The sequence below is a fragment of the Mobula birostris genome, chromosome 1, assembly GCF_030028105.1.
Source record: "Mobula birostris isolate sMobBir1 chromosome 1, sMobBir1.hap1, whole genome shotgun sequence".
NCBI classification, from domain to species: domain Eukaryota; kingdom Metazoa; phylum Chordata; class Chondrichthyes; order Myliobatiformes; family Myliobatidae; genus Mobula; species Mobula birostris.
Genome location: NC_092370.1, coordinates 19,568,810 through 19,595,692, shown reverse-complemented (window position 1 = coordinate 19,595,692; position 26,883 = coordinate 19,568,810). Strand labels below are relative to the sequence as shown.

The 26,883-nt window shown below is 40.6% G+C and overlaps 1 protein-coding gene across 1 annotated transcript in view; it reads right to left on the bottom strand.

Moving 5' to 3' along the window:
- csmd3b (CUB and Sushi multiple domains 3b) overlaps positions 1 to 26,883 on the bottom strand; it is a 2,134,893-nt gene that overhangs the window by 47,041 nt on the left and 2,060,969 nt on the right. Inside the window, exons 58-63 of the mRNA XM_072277417.1 lie at positions 23,658 to 23,834; positions 22,120 to 22,299; positions 18,717 to 18,890; positions 12,042 to 12,215; positions 9,074 to 9,147; positions 631 to 742 (exon numbers count right to left, since the gene is read on the bottom strand). Coding sequence (XP_072133518.1) covers positions 631 to 742; positions 9,074 to 9,147; positions 12,042 to 12,215; positions 18,717 to 18,890; positions 22,120 to 22,299; positions 23,658 to 23,834 — 891 coding nt within the window. The remainder of the gene's footprint in view (positions 1 to 630; positions 743 to 9,073; positions 9,148 to 12,041; positions 12,216 to 18,716; positions 18,891 to 22,119; positions 22,300 to 23,657; positions 23,835 to 26,883) is intronic.

Below are 26,883 nucleotides of genomic sequence, written 5' to 3'. Positions count from 1 at the left end.
CTTTGTTCACAGTCACAATAAACAGGCCTTGGAGGGTTTGGGCTGAACGCAGGAAACTGGGACTAACCAGTTAAGTGGAGGGACATCATGGTCGGCATAGACTCATTGGGTTGTATTGTTCTATGACTCCATAAAAATGGTGGGTTGAGGCCATAGAATAACAGCACTATGTAAAAAGCTAAACCTTGCTCAAACACCTTTCATTATCTACTGTGTAAAACAAATCTTGGATAAAAGAAAATGCACAAATCTGGTCTAACTTTTTAAAATGTGTAACTCTAAACTAGACCAATTTTCAGGGCCAAGAAGCCAGGTAATGAGGGAAGTTAGCACTGCTAGGTAAAGGCAAGTTTTGTTAGATCACTTCCCAAGGGCTAGTGTCAGAATAAGAAAACATTCCTGGTAATATATTCAGAATTGATTTCTGTATGTTTTATATTGAGTCTAAAATGGATTAACAATACATTATTCAGTTAAATTGAACACAGTATCATTTATAAATAATAAAACCATTTTTTAAATGAATGAAATTGACTTGCAGTGGACACAAAGAAATGTTGCCATAAGACATCACCTGAATTTTGCTTTGTTATCCATCTCTATTTTAAAGTTTTGCTTTAGTTTACGTACGTATGCATTCAGGTTGAATTCCACTCCAAGTGAGATCGGAAAGGCAAATTCGAGTGGTAGATCCTTGTAGTAAATGCCCTTTCTTGCAGTGAAATAGGATTACACTTCCCACCTGCAAAAAGAAAGCAAGGAATGTTGAAGAACTGAAATCAGTTATTGCAATGTCACTATTATAACCTGGGAGCAATATTAGAACAGGGTATTACAGATTGTGGTGAGAGATCCATTTGAAAAATTCAAAATCATGACTCCTCCTGAAAACTGACATTTAGGGAATGGATACAACACAATCAATTGAATAGAGTGTCCAGAATCATATGACATAGATGGCAGTTTTCATCTGGCATACACTCAGTAACCACTTTATGAGGTACACCTGTAAGTTAGTGCAGATATCTAACCAGCCAATCACGTAGCAGTAACTCAATGCGTAAAAGCATGCAGACATGGTCAAGAGGTTCAGTTGTTCAGACCAAAACATCAGAATGTGGAAGAAAAGTGACCTAAGTGTCTTTTTGACCGGAGAATAATTGTTGGTGCCATACAGTGTGGCTTGAGTATCTCAGGAACTGCTGATCTTCTGGGATTTTCACACACAATGCTCTTTAGAGTTCGGAGAGAATAGTGCAAGAAACAAAAAAAACACATCCAGTGAGCAGTTCTGATGACAAAAATGCCTTGTTAATGAGAGAGGTCAGAGGAGAACGGCCAGACTGGTTCAAATTGACAGGAAGGTGACAGTAACTCAATTAACTACATATTACAACAGTGGCGTGATCTCTAAATGCGCAACATATTGTACCTCAAAGTGGAGGACGACAGCAGCGGAAGGCTATGTACACACATTCAGTGCCTACTTTTTTAGGTACAAGAGGTGCATAATAAAGTGGCCACTGAATATGAGTCACTTTGAATCTTGGCACAAGATTCATTCAGTAATTTAAGGCTTTGTGTTATCCATTAGGTGTTCTGTACATTTTTCACTTTAAGAGCGAGAAGCCATAATTCACACTGACCTTACATGATGAGTAATGGAGAAGTGATAGAAACAGATTAAAGAAAAGGCCAAGAATATATCCTGAACTTGAAGGATTCTGGTAGTTACAACAGGTTTTGGCAGCATTGTGCTTTATTCTACAAAAATGTAAAAGTTGGAGCTTCATTTTAAAATGCATTTAAAATAATGGATTTAGGTTTCAGCAGAATGAGGAAAGGTTGGCTGTGAAGAATGAAAGGCTTTAAATGTAGATTGCAAAGGTGAGGTGAGGTTAGCTGTCAGATTCCTTTTCTTTATGTGGAGGACCAGCAAACACTTGCAACCTTAATAAAAAAAACTGTGTGTTCTTTTATTTTCTTGATATCCCTCCATTGAAAAGAGTTATTCTGAATACTAACAATTACATTGAGTTTTGTGTGTATTCAGACAGAGGAATGAATTTCCTAAAGGTCCCCTGCTTGGCTCAGCTCAGGGCCTGCTGCGAACTCTGTCAGTACTTCTGGATTGCTAGAATTATTATCATGAAGGCAATTGAATCATAATAGAATGTTGAACAACAAATTATCTCATAATCAGTATAGAAAACACTAGAACATAAACATCCATCGTCTTTTGATTAATTTATAAATTGTTTATATTATTATTGAAAGATCTATTCTGTTTCAGTCAGAAATATTTTAATCCTGTGACATAAGCACTAAGCACTATTCATTGAGATAAATGAGGTTACAGTGACCTCCCAGCTGTTTTGAATTGACTGATAGGAATGGAGAATATTAGACGGCATGATTCCTTGTTCGACTTTTCATTCTTACAATTATGAACACATCAGCAACAGAATTTTAAAATCACAGTTGGATCCTGATCATAATGATATGGAGTGTGTGGAAACATCTGTAACCTTGAAGTCTTTACAAATTTATAACTTTTGTAAAATGTAATGTGACAAAATGGAACCTATGTGATCCCAGAATGCTTTACTGTTTTGGATGGAGCTTACAAGAAGTGTATGTGTTATATAGCAGTGTGTTTATGGCAGGGTGTTTATGACAACAGAGAAAAACAGGACACAGCTGGGGGGGTAGGGGTGGAGGGAGGTGGTGGAGAAACCTCAAAAGACAAATGGATAGATGTAGATAAGGAAAGAATGCATTTATGGGATGGAAAAACCTGTAAGTCATGATGTTGATGAAGATAGGCAGAGGAATGGCATGGCTCTGCTGGTAAAGAATGGCATTAAATCAGTAGAAAGATGTGTCAGAGGATCAGAAGATGTTCAATCCTTGTGGGTTGAATTGAGGGTAACAGGGTAATCGAACCCTTCTGGCAATTATGTACAGGCGTCCCAACAGTAGCTAGGATGTGGACCACAGACTACAACAGGAAACAGAAAAGGCATGTCAGAAGGGCAATGTTATGATAGCCATGGGAGATTTTAACATGCACATCAACTGGGAAAATCAGGTTGGCAACGGAGCTCAAGAGAGAGAGTTTGTTGAATGCTTATGAGATGGCTTTTTAGAGCAGTTTGTCATTGAGCCTACTAGGGGATCAGCTACACCAGATTGGGAGTTATGTAATGAACTGAGGGTGCTTAAGGTAAAAGAACCCTTAGGAGACAGTGATCACAATATGATTGAGTTCAACTTGAAAGTTAAGAGGGAGAAAGTAAAGTCTGAGGTAGCAGTATTTCAGTGGAGTAAAGGAAATCACAGTGGTATCAGAAAGTAGTTGTCTAAAGTAACTTGGAAGGAGATGCTGGCAGGAATGACAGAAGAGCAGAAATGGCGCAAATTTCTGGGAAAAATGAGGAAGGTGCAGTACGGATATATTCCAAGAACAACGAAATATGGAAATGGCAAAATAGTGCAACAGTGGCTGACAAAAGAAGTCAAAGCTAATGTAAAAACAAAAGTGAGGGCTTGCAACAAAGCCAAAACTAGTGGGAAGACAGAGGATTGAGGAGCTCTTAAAAACCTACAGAGAGCAACTAAAAGAATCACTGGGTGGAAAAGATGAAATATGAAAGCAAGCTAGCAAACAACGTCAAAGTGGATAGAAAAAGCTTTCTTCAAGCATGTAAAACCTAAAAGAGACATAAAAGTGCATATAGGACTACGAGAAAATGAGGCAGGAGAAATAATAACGGAGGACAAGGAGAAGGCAGATGAACAAAATGAGCGTTTTGCATCAGTCTTCACTGTGGAAGACACTAGCAGTGTGCCAGATGTTGAAGGGTGCAAGGGAAGAGAAGTGGGTGCAGTTACTATTACAAGGGAGAAGGTGCTTCAGAAGCTGAAAGACCTAAAGTACATAAGTCACCAGGACCAGATGAACTGCACCCTAGGTTTCTGAAAGAGGTAGCAGTAGAAATTGTGGAGGCATTAATAATGATCTTTCAAAAATCATTGGACTCTGGCATGTTGCCCGAGGACTGGAAAATTGCAAATGTCACTCCACTCTTTAAGAAAGGAGGAAGGCAGCAGAAAGGAAATTATAGACCAGTTAGCCTGACCTCAGTAGTTGGAAAGATGTTGGAGTCAATTGTTAAGGATGAGGTGATGGAGTACTTGGTGACACCGGACAAGATAGTACAAAGTCAGCATGGTTTCCTTAAGGAAAATTGTTGCCTGATGAACCTGTTGGAATTTTTTGAGGAGATTACAAGTAGGATAGATAAAGGGGATGCAGTGGATGTTGTATATTTGGACTTTCAGAAGGCCCTTGACAAGGTGCCACATATGAGGCTGCTTACCAAATTAAAAACACATGGTAGTACAGGAAAGTTATAGGTACAGTTAGAGCATTGGTAGGAGGCAGCGAGTGGGAATAAAAGGATCCTTTTCTGTTTGGCTGCCAGTGACTAGTGGTTTTCCACAGGGGTCGGTGTTGGCATTGCTTCTTTTTATGCTGTATATAAATGACTTAGATGATGGAATAGATGGCTCGGTTGCCAAGTTTGAAGATGACTGTTTGGGGTCCAGAATAGTAGTGATGGAGGAGGTGCAGGGGCATGTGTAGCACTTGTTCCACTTACAAGGATAAGTGCCAGGATGGAGATCAGTGTGGGAAACATCAATACAGACCCCGTTAATTCTACTAGTGGAGAAAAAAAAGACATGAAAAAAAAATTACATTTCTAGAATGACAAGCACAGTGAATAATGAAATGATGATAGCAGAACCCTTAATTTAAGACTTTTGCAGATGGCAAATAGTGCTCCAGAATTTACAAAGAGGACTGCTGGATTGCTCAGATTTGATAATGTATCAACAACTGATGATGGGGTAGATATGCGACTCTGCCAGAGGTGGTGTAAGGCACTCCTTCCCTCCGCTAACCTGCAGGTTATCCTTAGGTAAGATGTAGTACCTGCTTAGCTCCCCCTTCCCCCCCACCCTGATCCGGGTCATGTGAAGCCATGGCAGCAGGTGGTAGAGGGTCACTTGAGCAGCTGGTGAATACCACCGGCCCTGGTAATGCAATCACTGATGCCAGATAGACTATCTTTAATAATACCTGGGAACACTGCCCAGAAGTAGGCAATGAAAAACCACTTCTGTAGAAAAATTTGCTGAGAACAATCATGGTCTTACCCATGTCGAATGACACAGCACATAATGATGATGAACAAAATGTTCTGCATTTGTGATCTAAGGTCTTGAAACATGATACAGCTTTCTGAAAATATTGCCATTTTAATGTGCAATTCTCTTCCACAAGTGACATGCCTATTTTCTAAATGCAAATATTCAACAATTCAAAATGAAAATGTAGGTCGACTTGTATTTTAAATGCCCTTCTATAAAGATCTTCCAAAGATCCAGCTTGACCGTCAAGAACTCTTGCAAGCTATAATTTTTGTAGTGTAAAATTGATAAGGGACACAGCTTCTTGCATTTTGTTGGCCTCACACTATGTCAAAACTTAATGATGGAAAGTGATCAATGATACCCATACCCTATCAGTCCCAGTAGTGAGAAGGCAAAAAAAGTGCCAAAGCATTCATACATGGGTAATTGCCTACTCTGCTTTAGTGCTGCAGTCATTATAGGTAAACAGCATCATGCTTATCATACAAAACAAATGCGACTAACATGATGCAAATTGAAATAAGACAACACTCAGATCGTATGAACGATCGATTGCCCCCGTTTGCAACTATGATTTATGTTCAATAAATGTGGATTTCTCATATTCTGGGAAAATAAATGGTGAAATGAAGTGGTTTACATTTACACAGAATGCTGTTTGATAGAAGTTCTTGATTTCTTTCAATTCTCTTCACAAAATATCCCTAAAAAAGTTGCTGATGCAGAGTGCAATTTCCAAATGATTGCTAGTCACAGGCATGCTGTACATTACCCTCCAGTGAAAAGTGCTCCAAATCACCCAGCACAAATTAGTCTTTATGCAATTGAGAAGATCGTTACCTACAGATTCTAAATCTGGCATTATAATCAAATTGCAGTGTAGTGTCATAAAATATCACTACCTTTAACGTGGTGGCAGACTGAGAGCTGATCAGTTGAGATATATCCTTCAGCTGCTAGCTCAGCAAAAGCAAGTATTTCGAGTTGGTTAATTGAATTAAGCTAATTATGTAGGCTATTGTCTCTTTAGGGACTAATGATAAGTATAAAATTATTTTAAGTCTTTTAATGGACACTAAAATATCGTGCTTGTTCTTTTAGCACTTTGCCTTTTCGCTAACCAATACACAAATTAAGTCTTTTTGACAGATTTCACCTTTATATTTTTCTATCAATTATATTCCAAGAAGAACAGGTCAGAATAGTCAGGGCAACAATGCAATACAATTTAATTTTTTTTTATATATAGGCATCCATTAGTCTCGTGAGACCATGGATTTGCGCCTTGGAAGGTTTCCGGGATGCAGGCCTGGGCAAGGTTGTACGGAAGACCGGCAGTTGCCCATGCTGCAAGTCTTCCCTCTCCACACCACCGATGTTGTCCAAGGGAAGGGTACTCGGGCCGATACAGCTTGGTACCAGTGTCGTCGCAGAGCAATGTGTGTTTAAGTGCCTTGCTCAAGAACACAACACACTGTCTCAGCTGAGGCTTGAACTAATGACCTTCAGATCACTAGACCAACGCCTTAACCACTTGGCCACACTCCAACAAATAATATAACATAACATAGAACTTTCAGCAGTACAGTACAGCACAGGCTCTCAGGCCCAGGATGTGCAGATCCTTTATCTTACTCCAAGATTATCTAATCCTTCAAAGTTCAAAGAAAATTTATTATCAATGTAAATACATATCATCATAAACAACCCCGAGATTCATTTTCTTGTGGACGTTCATAGTAAATACAAGAAACACAGCAGAATCAATGAAAGACCATACCCAACAGAATGGACAGACAACTAATGTGCATAAGACAACAAATTGTTCAAAAACAAAAAGAAAGAAAAAAATAAATAGTAATGATAATAATAAAATAATAAATAAGCAATAAATATTGAGAACATGAGATGATGAGTCGTTTATATGAGTCCATAGGTTGTGGGAACATTTCAGTGAAGGAGTGAGTGAAACTGAGTGAAGTCCATCCCCTCTCATTCAAGAGGCTAATGATTGAGGGGTAACGCCTATTCCTGAACCTGGTGGTGTGGGTCCTGAGGCTCCTGATACCTCCTTCCTGATAGCACAGCAAGAAGAGAGAATGGCACTCCTAGAAGCACGTACTGTGCACTTACTACTTTGTGTGTAAACAACAAACTACCTCTAATATTCCCCCCACCCTGGAGAAAAAAAAATCCAGCTATCCACTGGATCAATGCCTCCTATCATCTTGTACACCTGAAGTATATCATCTTATCACCTAAAGTATCAAACAACTTTACAATAATTTTAATTTCTCTAGCTGCACTGTTGCATTATAATTTTTATTTAAAAACAGAACAGATGACCTGAAAAAGATATTTTTGGTTAAACCAAGTACTCTGCTTTAGTTTCAAACATTGACAGTGATAATGTTGATCATTAATTTGATCATTATTAAGTTATCCTACAGTAATGAGAGAAGTTTGAAAAATAGGTGAAAATAAATTCAGAAAATGGAGGAGATATTGAGCAGATGAGGAAGCCTGAAAATTTAATCCTGCTTTTTTCCTTACTATAGAGGCTGCTAAACTTGCTCAATATCTCCAATACCTTCTGATTTTGTTTCAGATCGCCAGTATCTTCAGTTCTATTGGAATGCTTTATAATAAAAAAAATTTCCTTGTGTGAAATTTGAGCTGAGAACTGATTCCACTGAGGTTTTATACGGTAGTGGTCAGAGCGCACTTGGAGTATTGTAAGCTATTTTGGTCCACTTATCTAAAAAAAATTGTGCTGGCAGAAGAGGTTCATAAAAATTATTCCACAATGAAAAGGTTAATGTATGAGGAGTATTTGATGGCTCTTTGCCCGTGCTCACTGAAGTTCTGAACAATGAGGGAGATCTCATTGAAAACTATTGAATATTGAAAGGACTAGAAAGAGTGGATGTGGAGAGAATGTTTCCTATACGGGGGAGTCTTGGACCAGAATGCAAGGAATAATAAATCAGCCATGATGAAATAGTGGAGCAGACTCGATGGACCAAATAGCCTAATTTGGCTCCCACATTTTATGGCCTTATTGTCTTGTAGTTTGATTGCCAATCCTGCCTGATATCATCAGTGACTTATGACTTACCTACCCCCTTGGGCATTGTTAACACAGGGTGTATTAATTAAGGGATCAAGAGAAGGTAATTTAAATTAGATCAGAAACTTCACAGCAAAGAACTGAAATGTATATTTCCACTTGATGTCAACCCTTGTGAAGAGGGTGAGGCACAGATTTTGAAGATTAGCTCAAAAAAACCCTACTGCGAAATATTTTGAATTTAGAAAATGAGACAGTAAAATGTGAAAATAGTTGTGGGGACTGAATACTTTTTCAAGGCACTGTATCACACAGACCACAAATAAGATAATAAAATATAATTACTAATGCATGTAGTACACAGCACAGGTAAACAGTAAGCAGTAAACATGACAGTAAATAGTAAACAGCTGGCGATGAGACCTTGGTGGTGGAATGGTATTCATTAGTGTCACTGCCTGGGGGAAGAAGCTGTTACCCAGTCGAGCAGTCCTGGTCCTAATGCTCATGCACCTCCTTCCTGATGGTAGTGGCTCAAAGAGATCTGTATTTGTCAAAGTTCAATTAAGTCTTTATTGGCCACTTAAATTTCTGAACTCATTGCACACTCAACAAACCAAATATCTGTGATAAGTAATAATGATGTGGAGATGATTATCGTAGCAATGTTTAGCAACAAAAATGAGAATAAAGTCTTAAAAATGGAGATACCATCCTTTAATTGCATTTACCTTTGTAATAAATTTAATGGGAAATGGATTTTTATTTCAATATGTTACTCACCATATAACCAAATGTATTATTCTGTGTTCCATGTAGTGGTGTTCCCGGGTTTTCACATGTTGTATGTGATGGCTCTGAATGAAAAAGATTTATTTAATATTTGTATTGTCATCACATGCAACTCATACAGTACTTTATACTTTATTGTCACCAAACAATTGGTACTAGAACGTACAATCATCGCAGAAATATTTGATTCTGTGTTTCCCACTCCCTGGATTACAAGTATTAAACATTAAAAATATTAAAAATTTAAATTATAAATCATAAATAGAAAATAGAAAAATGGTAAGTAAGGTAGTGCAAAAAAACCGAGAGACAGGTCTGGATATTTGGAAGGTAAGGCCCAGATCCAGGTCAGGATCCGTTTTTTAAGTACAAATAAGGAAGTAAAGAGTCAATGCTTGTTGCAAGACAACAGTTTAAATATTTATACATGGAGTCATAAAGTCATATAACAGGGAAAGAGTCCCTTCAGCCCAACTCAACTATGCTAGCCATGTTGTTCGCCAAGCTGGTCCCATATCTCTCTAAACTCCTTCTATCAAGTACTTGTCCAAAGGTCTTCTAGATGTCATTTTTTAAATTTATTGAGCTACAGCGTGGAAAAGGACCTTCCCGCCCTACAAGCCTGCGCTGCACAGCAATGCCCCGATTTAATCCTAGCCTCAGCATGGGACAATTTGCAATGACCAATTAACTTACTAATAGGTACGTCTTTGGATTGTGAGAGGAAACCCACGTGGTCGTGGAGACAATGTACAGATTCCTTACAGTCAGTGGCAGGAATTAAACCCAGGTTGCTGGTACTGTAAAGCACTGTGCTGCCCCTTTATTGTCTGTACCTCAACCACGCTCTCTGCCAGCTCATTTCATATTTCTTGTGTATGAAGAAGTTGATTCTCAGTTCTCTTTTAAATCTTTCACTTCTCGCCTTAAGCTTATGCATAGTTTTTGATACCCTTCCCTGGGAAAAAGAACTCACTGAATCTATACTCCTCATATTTTATATTTCACTCCTCAATATCCTACATTCCACGGAAGGCAGTCCTAGCCTGCCCAACCTTTCCCTATAACTCAAGCTCTCAAGCCCTGGCAGCATCCTTGTAACTCTTCCACCCTAATGATGTCTTTCCTGGAATGGGGGTGTCCAAGACTGTGCATAATACACCAAGTGCAGACTTACCAATGTCCTGTGCAACTGCATCCTAATGTGCCAGCTCCTAAACTCGATGCCCTGACTGATGAATACTAGCATGCCAATTACTTTCTTCACCACCCTGTCTATCTCTATTACCAGCACACTCAAAGGCCTAGAGAAAACAGCATGTCCTGATTTTAATTTTCAAAAATTAACGTCAGCTGTAAATTTATTCGCCACTGCAAACCTACTCATTTTACTTTATCTTCTGCACTGTATCCCTCTTCCAATTTGGCGACTCATGAGAAGCACAACATCTCGGAGCTGGTCATGTCCCAGAGCTGAGAACTCAAGTATGACCTACCGTTGGTGCACAGTATAATGGGAAAAGATATCTGTTCCCTTTATGACTAATTTTGGTCTTAATGAGAACAGATATCTTTATCCATCTTTGCTCAATTACAAAGGCAGCCCACATCAGAGTTCGGGCCAAAAGCTGGCTGTAATTACATGTGATATGAGGTACAGGCATTTCATGGCTCCCTTCGTTTCATAGAGTACTACAGTACAGAATTCGTACTTCAGCCCATTTAATCCTTACTGATCTGGTCTTCTGCCAAGTCCCACCCATCTGCACCAGGACCATATCCCTCTAAACTTCTCACATCCATATACCGATTCAAACTTCTTCTAAATGCTGCCTTTGAACCCACACCTTCCACTTCTGCTGTCTGCCTGCTCCACACTGAAACCACCTTCAAAGTGAAGACATTTCCCCTCAGATTCCCCTCAAATATTTCATCTTTCACCCTAAACCTATGACCTCTAGTTCTAGTCTCACCTAACCTGGGGGAAAAGGCTTGAATGCTTTCGCACTATCTATGTTAGGCATCTGTTAGTCTTGCGAGACCATGGATCTGCACCTGGAAAGTCTTCACTCTCCAAGGCGCAGACCTGGGCAAGGTTGTATGGAAGACCAGCAGTTGCCCGTGCTGCAAGTCTCCCCTCTCCACGACACCAATGTTGTCCAAGGGAAGGGAATTAGGACCCATACAGCTTGGGTGTCGTCGCAGAGCAATGTGTGATTAAGTGCCTTGCTCAAGGACACAACACATGTTGCCTCGGCTATAACCCTCATCATTTTGCATATATCTAAAAGATCTCCCCTCATTCTCCTGCACTCCAAGGAATAAAAGTCCTAACCTATTCAACCTTTCTCTTTGACTCAGGTGCTCAAGTCCCAGCAATTCTTGTAAGTTTTCTCTGCACTCTTTCAAGCTCATTCTGGGCACCTGTAGGTTGGTAACCAGAACTGCTTCTTTGACAATAACATGCAAAGTACCGAAAGTAAGCTCAGAGTGGAGAATACAAAAAACACTTATGGTTCCAAAGGAATTTAAAGATATATGAATGGGACAGGTCAGCTCTATCCATCATTTATATATTTTTCAGAAAGACTGTAACAGGGCTGAAGGTCCCAGTCAATATATGGCAGTAATCCGTGCAGGGAATTCAATGCAACACCAAAATAACCTTTGTGATGGTCTGAACTTGTGCACAGATTGGGTACAGACTATCTTAGATCCAAATATGCTAGTGCTAAATCTGCTCCATGCTCAAAGAACATACCCAGTTTAACTTAACAGGGTCAATTTAATCAAGGTGTAGATCAACGTTACATCCCGATGTATTTTAACGACATAATTGACCGAAATGTTATTTAAAATTGAAATGCATCTTTTATAGAATTATAATGAATTAATCAAACTAATCAGAGCAGGTTCCATTAAGTTACATAGTCTGGTGAGTACGCTATCTTTTCAGTACCTATACAGCGAGGCTGTGATCCACTCCAAGTCCCGTCAGCCTGGCAAATCCTAGTGCTTGAACCCACTAAGATCAAAGGAGAGCTGCAGCTGAATGAAACCTCCGATTGGTAGATGAAGCTCTTCCCCTCTCTCCTCCCTCGCGCCGGCACCCCAGGGTCTCCACAAAATTTTGCTGTGAGGAGTACAAAAAAGAGTTGCTTAATTTTAAATCATAGCATTTGTTGGACTGAGTCGTGAAGTGGCATGGTGATAGGCGCTTCAGGTGCCAGCTTTGCTGCCCAGTGAGCTAGTCCCATCTGCCCCCTTCTCAAGGGTCAAGGATCAGGATTTACTTTATTCACCAAATACTCTTACATGTATTAGCAACTTGCTGTGGTGTTCTGGCATGACAAGCAACAAAAAACAATGACATTCGACAACTGTAAAGAATAAAAAAAATGTACAAAAATAAAGTTAGAGATTAAAGAATGGATATGGGCTAAAATGTGCATAAATAAATGAAAAACAGCTTGTACTTGTAATGTAAGCAGCATTATAAAAAGTGGTTTATAAAAGTGTTTTTTTTCGCAGTGTAGTGAAATGTTGGGGATAACAGAACGAGGGATGTGGGGAGGACTGACTAGAATGGTTGATCATATTAACTGTCTGGGGGAAGGAACTTTTGAGATGGTGTGAAGATTTTGTTTTAATAGCCCTATAGCACTTTCCAGAAGGCAGTTTGCAGGATGGGTAATGTCCATAGTGATTTTTCCTGCTGTCTTTATCCTGGACCATACAGAGTGCAGCCTTTTCTGTTGACCTGCATTTGACCTGTAAATCTTTCCTATCCATGTACTGATCTAAGTGGCTTTAAAGGTTGCCAAGGTGCCTGCCTCAACCATTATTTAGACTATAAATAATGCTGATGCTCTTTTTCTGGTGGGGAGGGGAGTTGTTGCCTTACTGCTGGTTGTGTGTGGGAGGGGGAGCTGGTGGGGTGCTTTGGGGTTCTAACGTTTTAACTGCCATTCATTCTTTGGGCCACGCCTCATTCATGGATGTCTGCGAAGAAAAAGAATTTCAGGATGTACTCCGTATATTGTATACATATCTCTGACATCAAATGCACCTATTGAAGACAATAAGACATACAGTAGGAGCAGAATTGGGCCATTCAGCCCATCAAATCTACTCTGCTGTTCCATCATAGCTGACTTATTATCCCTCTCAACCCCATTTACTGCCTTTTCTCCATAACCTTTGACACCCTTACTAATCAAGAAGGTATCAGCCACCACTTTAAATATACCATGACATGGTCTCTATAACTAACCGTGGCAATGACTTCCACATTCACCACCCTCTAACTAAAGAAACTCCTCCTTATCTCTGTTCTAAATAAATATCCTTCTATTCTGAGGTGGTGCCATCAGGTCCTAGACTTCCTCACTACAGGAAATATTCTCTCCAGGTGTGCTCTATCTAGGTCTTTCAATGTTTGACAGATTTCATTGAGGTCCTTCCCCCATTCTTCTAAATTGCACAAGTCCAGGCCCAGAGCCATCACATGCTCCTCATATGGAACATTAATCTTTTCATTCCTGGGATTTTTCTCATCATGATCTTCCTCTGGATTCTCTCCAATGCCAGCAAATTGTTTCTCAGATTAAATGCCAAAAACTGCTCACAATACTCCAAGTGCGGTCTGACCAATATTTTATAAAGCCTGGCAGCTCATTCCAAATATACCTAATCATTTGCGAGAAGAAACTTCCCCTGATATTCTTTTTTAAATTTCTTCCCTTTTATCTGAAGTGTTTGCCCTGGTTTTTAGTTTCTACTCTCTGGGAAAAAGACGATGTACTTTCACCGTATCTATGTTCCTCATGGTTTTACGGTATATACCTCTGTCAGTTCACCCCTGCATCTCCTACATTTTAGAGAATAAACTCCTAGTCTATCCAACCTCTCCTTGTAACAGCCCAAATCCATGCATCCCCCTGCTAAATCTTTCCTCCACTCTTTCTAGTTTAATACCACCTTTCCTGTAATATGGAGAACAAAGTTTGCACAATATTCATAGAACATAGAATAATACAGCACAGTACAGGCCCTTCAGCCCACAATGTTGTGCCGACCCTTAAACACTGTCTCCCATATAACCCCCCCAACACCTTAAATTCCTCCATATACCTGTCTAGCAGCCTCTTAAATTTCACTAGTGTATTTGCCTCCACCACTGACTCAGGCAGTGCATTCCACGCACCAAGTGCAGCATCTTTTGTAACAATATCATAGCTTCCTAACTTTTGCACTAATGCACTGACTGATGAAGGCCCATTTGCCAAATAATCTTCTTCACCACCCTGCCCACCTATGATGCCACTTTCAGTGAACTACACATTTGCTCTCCTGGATCACTCTGTTTCATAACACTTCCCAGGGCCCGATCATTCACTGAATAAATCCTACCCTGATTTGATCTCCCAGAATGTCCTACCTCACATTTATCTGGATTGAAAGTCATCTGCTGATCCTGGGCCTGCACAGTACCTTATTGATCTAGGTTCCTATGCAATTTTTCTTAACTTTCTCCACCATCTAAAATGCTAGATATTTAAGTATCACCCACATACTTACTAACCATGCCCCGTACATTCACAAAACAAACAAAAGAAAAACGTCCCAAAACTTACCCATGTGGTAATCCATTAGACCAAGGCTTCCAGCCTGAAAAACAACCTTCAATCATCGTCCACTGCATCCTTCCACTGAGCCAATTGTGAATCCAATCCACAATCTCCCTCGGCTCCCATACAAACTAACTTTGCAGACTCATCTGCTTTGAGGGACTTTGTCAAAAGCATTGCCTATGTCCTTGTAGACAGCACTATTGCCTTACGATTATCTCCTCGAAGAAATCAAACAGATTTGTAAGATATAACTTCCCAGGCAATGTAATTTTATACAGATAAACATATATGGATATAATTTTATCAGAGCCTACTGGTGAAATGGACATTATCCATTAAACTTCTGAGTTTGATCCAAACTCAAATAGAGTCAAGGTGCTAAAGCTACTGAAATTGATTTGGATTCATTGTGTGTACATGGTTTTCCATTCATCAATAGATTGATTAGAATCTGAATCAGTAACTCCTTTTAATAGAGTTACACTCAATCTGCTCATTCATCATTATCTAAATCCAGATTACTGGAAGCACTGGATAATCAAAGATTTACTCTGCTGCAACTTATTTATTTAATGATACAGCACAGAATAGGCCCTTCCAGCCCTTTGAGCCACGCTGCCCCGAGAAAGCCGATTATTCCTAACCTAATCACGGGACAATTCATAATGACCAATTAACCTACTTGACCTGGAGCATCCAGGGAAAACTAATGCATTCCTCACGGAGGATGTATAAACTCCTTACAGGTGGTGCCGGAGTTGGACTTCGAAACACCCTGAACTCTAATAGTGTTGTGTTAATCCTAGACTACTGTGGCACCCACTGATTGGTTTGGCACCTTCAGCTTCAACCCCAACAAAAATCTTCTGTCTTTTACAGTTTACATTGCAACAACACTTATAATTGCCATTCTGCTCCACCAGCTCTCCTGGGCTTGTAATAGCGGAAAATGTTCTTCCTGTTAAGCACTGGATTGGCAATCATGCATTAGTTCTGTGTGAGCCTCATGATTCGTGCATTGTATTTCTTGACATGCTGCTTCCACTCAAAAGCATTATGCCTGACTTTTATGTAAATTACATGTTGAAACAATGTTATTTATCTATTATTAAATAAGTCTACTTAGTATTTTCACCAGCACAGTTTTGGGACCAGTTAAAGAAAAGTCAATTATATATAAATATTACACACACACACACACACACACACACGCACGCACGCACGCACGCACGCGCACACAATGATGCATTCCAACACGAGCATTCACTCGGGTCTGAGTATCTCCACAAACCTGGGATATGGATTAAAGAAAACTGGTACTGTATGATTCTGTATAAGGCCATAAGAAATGGGAGCATAATTAGTTATTCAGCCCATCGATTATGCTACACCTTTTCATTATGGCTGATTTATTTTACCTCTTATTACAAATAATGCAAGCTGGTATCGTTAAAAATTAATGTTGTCAGTACAATGACAATATATTTTGCTGTGCCTAAATAGACTATTCACGTTGCTCATATATTGAAGGAAAATATCTTTATAAATTACCTTAGAAAATAGGTAATTTTTTTAGGTAAATTGGGGGAGGGGAGGGGGAAGGTTGATGCTTTGCTGCTGTTTGTGTGTAGGAGGGGATGGGGGCACTTTGGGGTCCTAATATTTTTTGCTCAATCATACTTTGGTGTTTTCTTCTGTTTCGTGGATGTCTGTGAAGAGTAAGAATTTCAGGTTGTATTCTGTATACATTCCCTGATATTAAATGGAACCTTTGAACCATTGAAAATGTTTGTACTCAGAATGGAATATCTTTATCTGAGCCCCATAACCGTATTTTGACTAAGCCCTTTAATAAAGTTTGATGTCATAAAATTAGAGGTCTCTGTTGGTCCGGGCCGACCACAGTTGCTGGGTCGTAGCTTTCTACGGTAGATACGCAAGGGCGGTACAATATGGAGCAAGCATAACCTCTCCATGCAGCTGATAAACCTGAAGGAGTTGCCAAGACCAGTGCAGTTTGGCATCAGAAGCGTTGCAGGAGTTGCCAGACAGCATTGAACTGAAAGTAGGAATGTCTTAGGAACTCCAGCTCCTGATTTTTTCCCTCAGGGTTTACTCCCAAAGCTTTCCCCATGAGTGGGTGTAGCTGCAACTGCAAGGAAGCGGAGGTTTGAGATAAGAGCTTTCCTTCTTTTAGACGAACTGCCAACCATGGCCGACAAGCCCCATCTGCCCAAAGCGACTGGTTTTAAGGCGCCAGTAATCTGCCTTTGTCCCTTCTCCTGTCACTCAAAATGGTTATGCGGGATTAGTAGCTAAGCCGTATCTAAAGGCCATGAGCTGGACTTAGTCGTCAGAGGCTCCTTACGTCGTACACCATTGGCAGCATTTGTTAGGTAGTTGGAGCTTATCTGTATTACCACCCCTAGCTATAACAACCTTAAGGATGCCATAAAAGATTTCACTGACTATTTCATTTTACATGGAGAAGGACACAAAGTTGATGTTTCAGGTAAATCACCCTTCATTAGAAATAGGAAAATGAGAAATTAAGTTTTAACAGGGGTGGGGATGAGAAAAGAGATAATGTCTGTGACAAGGTGGAAACCAGATGACATAATTTTTTTTAATGCTATCTAATTAATGATGACTGAAGTGAGTTAGAGAATCAAGCGTAGATATTTGAACTATGAAACGCAGAACACAGCAGTTGCTGGAAATTCTGTCTGTCATATCTGTTGACTTTCTTTTTCTCTGGCCTCCCTTTCACTTTAGCTGACAAGGCTCTTCCCTGTGTCACCTCTATTGCCCATACTTCTGGTCTCTTCTGCTAGGATACCATTCCCTCTGGCCTCATCTTACAGTCCAGCGGATTCCACACTTAACACATCACCCTCCATAATGTCTGCTACCTTCCAGGAGGTTCCACCAGTAATAAAGTCCCTTGCTTCCCCTTCAATCAGCATGACAACTGCACGATTCCTTCCGTGACTCCATGGTTTATTTTTTATCTTCACCAACCACTCCCCTTCCTTCTTTCTCAAGTGCTGCAAGAGATGCAAGACCTGTGACAGGTTGCAACCCCTAGTTGAATATGTGAAGGGGCCGTTCCTCAGGTTCTGGTTGCAGTTCAGCCCCACGTTCCTGATATATGAGCATCCAGTATGGAGGGAGGGGCAATGGGTTGCTCAGAGGATCGACTGGTGGGCTTGCTCCAGGGCCTGCCCAAGATGGCCACTCTCAGGTCCAGAGGGCAAGGAGCCAAGGGCTCTGCCCAGGCCGACCGCCTGCTCCTCTTCCAGGGAGAAGTTCATACCCAGGTGTCCCTGGAGAGGGAGCATGTGGTCACAATGGGTATAGTGGGTATTTCTGGGAATGGTGGGTCCCCCAGAAACTTGTCTGTTTTATAGACAGTAATAACCATATTTTAATTTGAATTTGTTCACTGTCTTGTAAATATTTGATCTTTGTATTTTGTGTGAATAAATTTTTGTAGTTTTGTGGAAAGAAAAGAGGCACCTCTTGTCCTTTTACCAATCAGTTCCCTCTATCCAAGGACTCTACCAATATTTCAAGAAATCACACAACTCATTTGCACTTTTTATGCAGTGTTTTACAATTGGTGCATCCATCTGCCTGACCTGTACTTCCAGCATTTTCTGCTTTTAGAACATAGAGCAGTACAACACAGTACAGGCAGGTACATGGACTTTTTAGATGAATTTAACCCTTCCCTCATCCATAGACCTCATTTTTTCTTACATTCATGTGCCCATCTAAGAGCATCTTAAATATCCTTAATGTATCTGCCTCTACCACCACCCCGGCAGCATGTTCCACACACATACCACTCTCTGCGTAAATAAAAAATACCTCTGACAAACCCCCCACCTTAAAACTTTGTCCTCTTGTATGATGTTTCCAATTTCCAGCATCAGCAGTGTTTTCCTTCAGTTACTTCACGTGATCTTTACCTCCTGATAAACTCATTGCCTACTTACGCAGACACTGTGGCACGTCTCCCGTCCACGTTCCATTGCCAACACAGTTGAGGATTGCAGGAAAAGACAACTCATATCCTGGAGAACAGCTGTAGGTAATGCTTGACCCCCAGTCAAAATTTGTTCCTTCCATTTTCCCATTTGAAATCTGTGGTGGAACTGAGCATGTCACAGCTGCAATGTCAGAATCAGAATCAGAATTAGAACCGGAATCAGATTTAACATCACTGGCATATAACATGAATATTTTTGTTATGTGGCAGCAGTACGTTGCAATACACAATAATAAAAATCTGTAAATTACTATATATACAATTACTATATATATATATAGGCATCCGTTAGTCTCGTGAGACCATGGATTTGCGCCTTGGAAGGTTTCCAGGGTGCAGGCCTGGGCAAGGTTGGATGGAAGTTGTCCATGCTGCAAGTCTTCCCTCTCCACGCCACCGATGTTATCCAAGGGAAGGGCACTGGGGCTGATACAGCTTGGCACCGGTGTCGTCGCAGAGCAATGTGTGGTTAAGTGCCTTGCTCAAGGACACAACACGTTGCCTCAGCTGAGGCTCGAACTAACGACCTTCAGATCACTAGACCGATGCCTTAACCACTTGGTCACGTGCCAACACACACACACACACACACACACACACACACACACACATATAATTAAATAAATAGTGCACAAAGAGAAAAATGATGAGTTCATGTTCACAGGTTCAATGTCCTTTCAGAAATCTGATGGCAGAGGGAAAGAAACTATTTCTGAATTGTTGAGTGTGTGCCTTCAGGCTCCTGTACCTCCTCCTTGATGGTATGAATGAGAAGAGGGCATGCCCTGTGTGACGGGGATCCATAATGATGGATGCCACCTTTTTGAGGCATCGCTCCTTGAAGATGTCCTGAATGCTGGGGAGGCTGGTGCCCATGATGGAGCTGACTAAATTTATTTAGTCTGTAGCTTATTTTGATCCTGTGCAGTGGCCTTTGCCCCAAACCAGACGGTGATGCAGCCAGTTAGAATGCTCTTCACGGTACGTTTCCTACGATGGGAGTGTCTAAGACTAGAAGACACAGCCTCAGAATAGCAGGGTGTCCTTTTAGAATGAAGATGAGGAGGAATTTCTTTAGACAGAGAGTGATGAATCTGTGGAATTCATTGTCACAGAAAGCTGTGGAGGCCAAGTCACTGGGTATATTTAAGGCAGAGGTTGATAGATTCTTGATTGGGGCTGCGAGAAATAATGGATCAGTTATGATGAAATGGTGGAGCAGACTCAATGGGTGAAATGACCCAAATCTGCTCCTAAATCTTATGGTCTTATCGGTAGAAATTTGTGAATGTCTTTGGTAACGTATAAAATCTCATACTCCGAATGAAATATAGACGCTGTTGTGCCTTCTTTGTAACTGTATCGATATACTGGGCCAGGATAGATCCTCAGAAATGTTGACACCCGGGAACTTGAAATTGCTCACCCTTTCCACTACTGATACCTCGATGAGGACTAGTATGTGTGCTCTCGTCTTCCCCCTTCTAAAAAGTCCACAATCAGTTTTTGGCCTTACTGACGTTAGTACAAGATTGTTGCTGCAACACCACTCAACCGGCTGATCTATCTATCTGTCATTGGATAGTATTAAGTACAAGTTTTTTCCTGATGCTGCTTACATTTAAAATCTACGTTGGTTCAGCTTGCCAGTGGAACAACTATATTCACAATAAATAATTTATTACCACTCAATTCTAATAATTTACAAACACTGTAGATTAAATAGCAGAATAGTTAATTGCCTGATGTTTATCCCTGGTTTAGAATGTCTTCATGCCTATGTTATATTCTGCTTCCAAATTTTTCATGACAGGGCTTAACATATTGACACTACTATGTTATATGTTTAGCACTTATATTCAACAATAAAATTAAAGTTCTAAGTTCAAAGTAAATTTATTGTATTTTTACATTAATTTATGGACATTGTCATCCAATTTTGCTTCAATGGATGCAATCTCTAACTAAATTATGTAATTGTTGAGAATGCTTCATTATCAGTCTACAGTACTACAACATTAGAAGTTCTACCTACAGTAGAAAATTACATATGTAGTCATGATTTCGTTTAGTTAATGGCAATATGCTTAAACAAAATCACTCCAAAAATAATTAATCTAATTTCCACCTTGATTAAATCAAATATTCACTGCAGTGGCAAAAAATAAACAAACTGCTGGAGGATCTCAGCAGGTCAGGTGCATCGTGGGAATGGTATGTTGGCGCCAGAATGTGTGGTGACACTTGTGAACGGCCTCCAACACATCCTTAGGTTGAGTTGGTAGTTACCACAAACGACGCGTTCTATGCCATTTCTACCAGTTGTTATGTGATGGCATCACCAGTCACATCTCTACCTCTCCGCACCTTTCTGTTTTTAACTACTCTCTTTACTACTTCCTACTTTGCCTGTCACCCTCTTCCTTACCCATCCCTCAACCTCCCCAGGCACTCTCCTCTTCATCCCAAGGAGGAGTCACGTCTGTTTTTACACATTCTCCCTCTCCATCAACCAGGAACTCAAACAGCCCTTCCTGCTGAGGCAGAAATTCACGTGCGCCTCCTCCATACTTGTCTACTGCATTCGGCTTCCTCTGCATAGGCAAGGCCAGGTGAGAACGAGGTGATCATTTTGCTACATGCCTGTGCTCTGTCCACAATAGCCATTGTGAACCCCTCAGAGCATGCCATTTCATCGTTCTCCCCATTCTCACACCAACTTGTCCATCATCAACCTTCCTGAATGCCAGAGAGGGCCAAACACAAACTAGAACATACCTCATCTGTGAAGTTAAAAACCCAATGGTATAAGCATGGATCTTTCCAATTTCAGGTAACCGCAACTTGTTTTCTTTTTGCTCCCTTCTGATCCACACCAGCATTCCCTTAATCACCAATTTTGTGAACTCACCCCACAGTTCCCTACAACCTAATTTTCCCTCTCCTCTCCCACCTGCTCACCCATGTATTTAACCTAATGGGTCTCCTCTGCTGTCCACAGTTGTTCCATCCACCTATCACCCTTCCCTTAGCTGGTTCTGGAATTTGCATTCCTTTGTTGCCTCTGTTTATCGCCTTGTAGACTCTGTCTCTGCCTTCATCTTCTCCTCCCTGCATCTGCACATCATCCCCCCCCCTCACCTGTTGCCTGCCATCTCTTATTTCATTCCTTCCTCTCTGCACTTTACATTGGCTACTTCCCCTCTGCACCCAGCAATGTAGGGTCTCCATCTAAAATTCTCCTGACCCATTGAGCTCCTCCAACATTTTTGTTTATTCGATCTTGATGCTCGTATCTGTAGATTGGGTGCGTCTCCAAGCAATTGGTGCATCCGACAAAATATTATTACCTTTACATAGAGGTGCTGAGCCACTCCATGTACTATTGCTGAGACAGGAACGGACCACGGAAGCCTGAGAGTCCATTGTGTAACCTGGTTGGCACATTTGTGTGACATTTTGTCCCACTGTAAAGTCATCCCCTAGTCTCATTCCGTTAGCTGGTACTCCAGGATCTCCACAGGTAATTACTGGGGAAGACCAGATTTGACACAAAAAATTTATCAGTCATGTGAAAGGGGAGATGAAACAATAATTCAAATACAAATCTTGTCGGCTTAGCAAAACATTTTGCCACAGTTAAGAGGCATGCACATGTGAAGAAAAGGACCACAGCAGCAAAAATAAGATGAAGGTGAATCACTTAGACTTATGCAAATTTATTCCTTATAATAAATATTTTAAAATAGGCAAGGTGAAATTGATCTTTGACATTCTGAAAGATTTGGCTGGCAAAACTTAAGTATAAATTTAATTTGATTTATTTTATTTATTTATGACAGAACAGGCCCTTCCGGGCCAATGAACTACACCGCCCAGCAATCTACCTATTTAACCCTAGCCTAATCACAGGACAAATTACAATGTCCAATTAACCTCCTTACTGGGGCATCTTTGGACTGTGGGAGGAAACCTTCATGGCCACGGGGAGAACAGACAAACTCCTTAGAGACAGCACTGGAATTGAAATCCAACTTCCGATGCCCCCAAGCTGTAATAGCATCACGCTAATCGCAACACTACCATGACTCCATTGTTCTAATAAAAATAGCAACGTGGAAGTAATATTTTAAAGTTCTATACGAAAAAGTGAATTTTCAGTCTGAGTTTCAGATTGATCCAACATTATTTTTACTGACATTGAAAGAATTTGCAGCTCCTCAGGCTCACCCGGTCCCCAACTGGTTTGATTATACTTCATCAATGTTTTGATGAATCAACTCAAGGAGAATGGAAAGGGTTCAACTCTAATATACTTTTATTAAACTTAACAGTTAAGCAGTTCAATTGATTACTGGGGTGGCGGGTGGGGGGGGAGTTAACATTTTTAAAACTGTGGACTTAAATCTTGATTTTAGAACATAGAAATCTGCAGCATGCTACGGGCCCTCGGCCCACAATGTGCCGACTATGTAACCTACTCTAGAAACTGCCTGGAATTTCCCTAGTGCACAACCTTCTATTTTTCTAAGCTCCATGTACCTATTAAACTGCAAACACGAGGAAATCTGCAGATGCTGGAATTTCAAGCAACACACATAAAAGTTGCTTTTGAACGCAGCGGGCCAGGAAGCATCTCTAGGAAGAGGTACAGCCGACGTTTCGGGCCGAGACACGACATCAGGAGTCCTGACGAAGGGTCTCGGCCCAAAACGTCGACTGTACCTCTTCCTAGAGATGCTGCCTGGCCTGCTGTGTTCACCAGCAACTTCTATGTGTGTTACTTATTAAACTGCTTCAGTTCCGATATCAAAAGCAACTTCGAAAGGATGCCCACATATCAAAAATTTCCCATACCCCAAAAACTCTGATTCGGTTATTGACTTACTTGTGCAATTAGGTATATTGTCTGACCAGGTACCATTAACTGTGCATTGCCTTGTTGCTGAACCAGAAAGTACGTATCCTTCTAGACAGGAGTACGCCACAGAGTTCGCGTATGATGTTCCATCAATCCAAAATACTTTGCCATTCGCTGGTGTCCCAGGGTTTCCACATTTGATAGCTGTAAACATTGATTTAAAGTGTATAAGAAAACATAGAAATTGGATTATAAATTCATACCTTCTTGGAGTCATCCGTTATAACTTATATAAAAAAATGACCCATAATGATGAAATATTTGAGTATGATGTTAGGACATAGAACATGACAGCCCAGTGTAGGCCCTTTGGCCCACAAAGTTGTGATGACCTTTTAACCTACTCTATGATAGATCTAACCCCTCCCTTCTACATAACACTCAATTTTTTCCGTAATCTATCTACCTTTCTAAGAGTTTCTTAACTGCTCCCAATATATTTACCTCTACCACCACCCATTGCAGGATGCTCCATGCATCCACCATTTTCTGTGTAAAGAACTTTCATCTGACAACCCCTCTAACACTTTTCTCCAATCATCTTAAAATTATGCTACACCCCCCCCCCCCAAACCTATGTTAGCCATTTCTGCCCAGGGAAAAAAGTCTCTGGCCATCCACTCTATCTATGCCACTTGTCATCTCGTAAAGCTCTATCAAGTCACCACTCATCCTCCTCCTCTCCAAAGAGAAAAGGCTTCGATCACTCTACCTGTCTTCAGAAGACATGCCCTCTGGTCTAGGCTGCAGGTTTTTAGTTTCTATTGTATCTGTCCTGTCCCAAATCTTCTTCACAGTAAGCTAAAAACACTCCCCCCCCACCCAAGGATAAATTAACCTGATCAATACTGATCATTAGTAAAAACAAAGCGTATATTTTTATTGGATATTTAATTGCTCACGGGTAAAGCTCTTCCCACCATTGAGCACATCTACATGGAGCGATGTCGCTGGAAAGCAGCATCCATCATTGAGGTCCCCCCACTATCCAGGAGATGCTCTCTTCTCACTGCTGCCATCAGGAAGAAGGTACAGGAGCCATAGGACTCACACCACCAGGCTCAGGGACAGTTATTATCCATGAACCATCAGGCTCTTGAACCAAAGGGGATAACATCACTCAAATTCACTTGCCCCATCATTGAATAAACTCACAACTTATGCACTCTTTTTCACGGACTCTTCATATCATATTCTCAATATTTATTGCTTATTTATTTATTTATTATTATTATTTCTTTTTTCTATCTTTCTGTATTTGAGGAGTTTGTTGTCTTTTGCACACTAATTGTCCACCCTGCTGCTGTGGTCTTTCATAGACTGTATTATGATTATTGTATATAGCTGGCCTGGCCAAACAAGGAGCTTGTGACAAGAAGGGAACACTTTAACATACAAACGAGTGCATGCAGAGTCAATCTTTCCAGCGGCATGTACACTTGGAGACATAGCAGTGTTCTCAAAGTTGTAACAGACGCGGTTGAGCAGAGAATACTGCAGCACAACTTATCTCATGCCACATGCTGCACAGAACATCGCATATCATTTGGAAAGAAGGCTCCAAGTCAAGGGTGTACAGCGCAGGCTAACGATCAAGCATACTTTCTTCAGCCAATGAAAGGCAGTTTCCTGGAGCAAATAGCTTTCACCACATTGTGCTCAGATATAATCATATGGTCTGACACCAGTAGAGAGGGGGTTATTGGTGAACTCACAGTCCCCTGGGAAGACAACATCTATGAAGCCCATGAGTGCGTTAACTAAGTATGCAGAATTAAGATCAGAGTGCAGAGACAGAGGGTGGAAGGTCTCATGCTATCCATTCGAAGTACGTTTGTAGGTTGCCGTGGCTTTATTGCATTCACTTTCCAGAAGTGGCTACGTGACCTTGGCTTCACTAGAAGAGAGATCAAGTCAACCAGCAGGGCTGTAGCTGAGGCAGCAGAGACAGGATCATCATGTGTGTGGACCAAGTACGTCCAGAGGGGCTGATAGTCGAACAGTATATCCATCTTTTGCAAACCCTTCAGTAATTGCATAGACACTTGAAGAGTAGGCTAACAACAACTCTGATACAGGCACCTCCCACTGGTGAACTTAAAAACCTGGGCTCTGCCTCTATCAGAGTTGTTGGTCGCATCTATCCAATAGATAGTCTATTCTTCAGGTGTCTATGCAACTATTGATGGGTTTGCAAAAGATGGATACACTGGGACTATCTGCCCCTCTGGACACACTCTGGACGAGGGAGTCTTGATCATAAGCGGGCCGAAACTCTTGAAGACAGGTGGCAGATCAACTGATGATCCCACTGGTGATAGCACAGGACAGTTAACATCTTAGCCCAAGTGTATTTGCAATTCATTGCCCACAAGAAAATGAATCTCAGGATTATACATATGTACTTTGATAATAAATTTACTTTGAGCTTGAGGTATTCTATACAACAAATGGCAAAGCAAGATGTAGATTGTCAATCGAAAAACAGTTGTAACAGTGCAGATGTTAGATTTTTGTTAGAATTACTTCATAACTTATGATGCTTACATTTTATATCACATGCCAGATAATATTTTGCTTTCAATTTAATCCTCCCAGCATTTAAATGTTTTTTTATTAACTACATTACTAATGGTTTAAACCTAATTTGGTCCTGCGATAAATCATTTCAAGTGGAACTTCAACTGTTGAACCCAATACGAGATGCTCAGCAAATAATTCAACGGGGTATTCGGGACACCATCTCAAAATGTGTAATTGATAGTGTGAATTGTGTGAGGATAGCCACAGGTTTCAAGGAGAGATGAACAGAGTGATGGATTTGGCAGATAATTGGTGTATGAAATCTAATGCTGAGAAACAGTAGAGTTAGACAATCAAAATCAGGTTTATTATCATCAGCATGTGACGTAAAATTTGTTAACTTAGCAGCAGGAGTTTAATGCAATACATAATCTAGCAGAGAGGAAAAAAATAATAAGAATAATAAACAAGTAAACCAATTACGTATATAGAACAGATTTAAAAAAACGTGCAAAAACAGAAATACTGTATATTAAAAAGAAGTGAGGTAGTGTCCAAAGAATCAATGTCCATTTAGGAATCAGATGACAGAGAGAAAGAAACTGTTCTTGAATCACTGAGTGTGTGCTTTCAGGCTTCTGTACCTCCTACCTGATGGTAACAGTGAGGA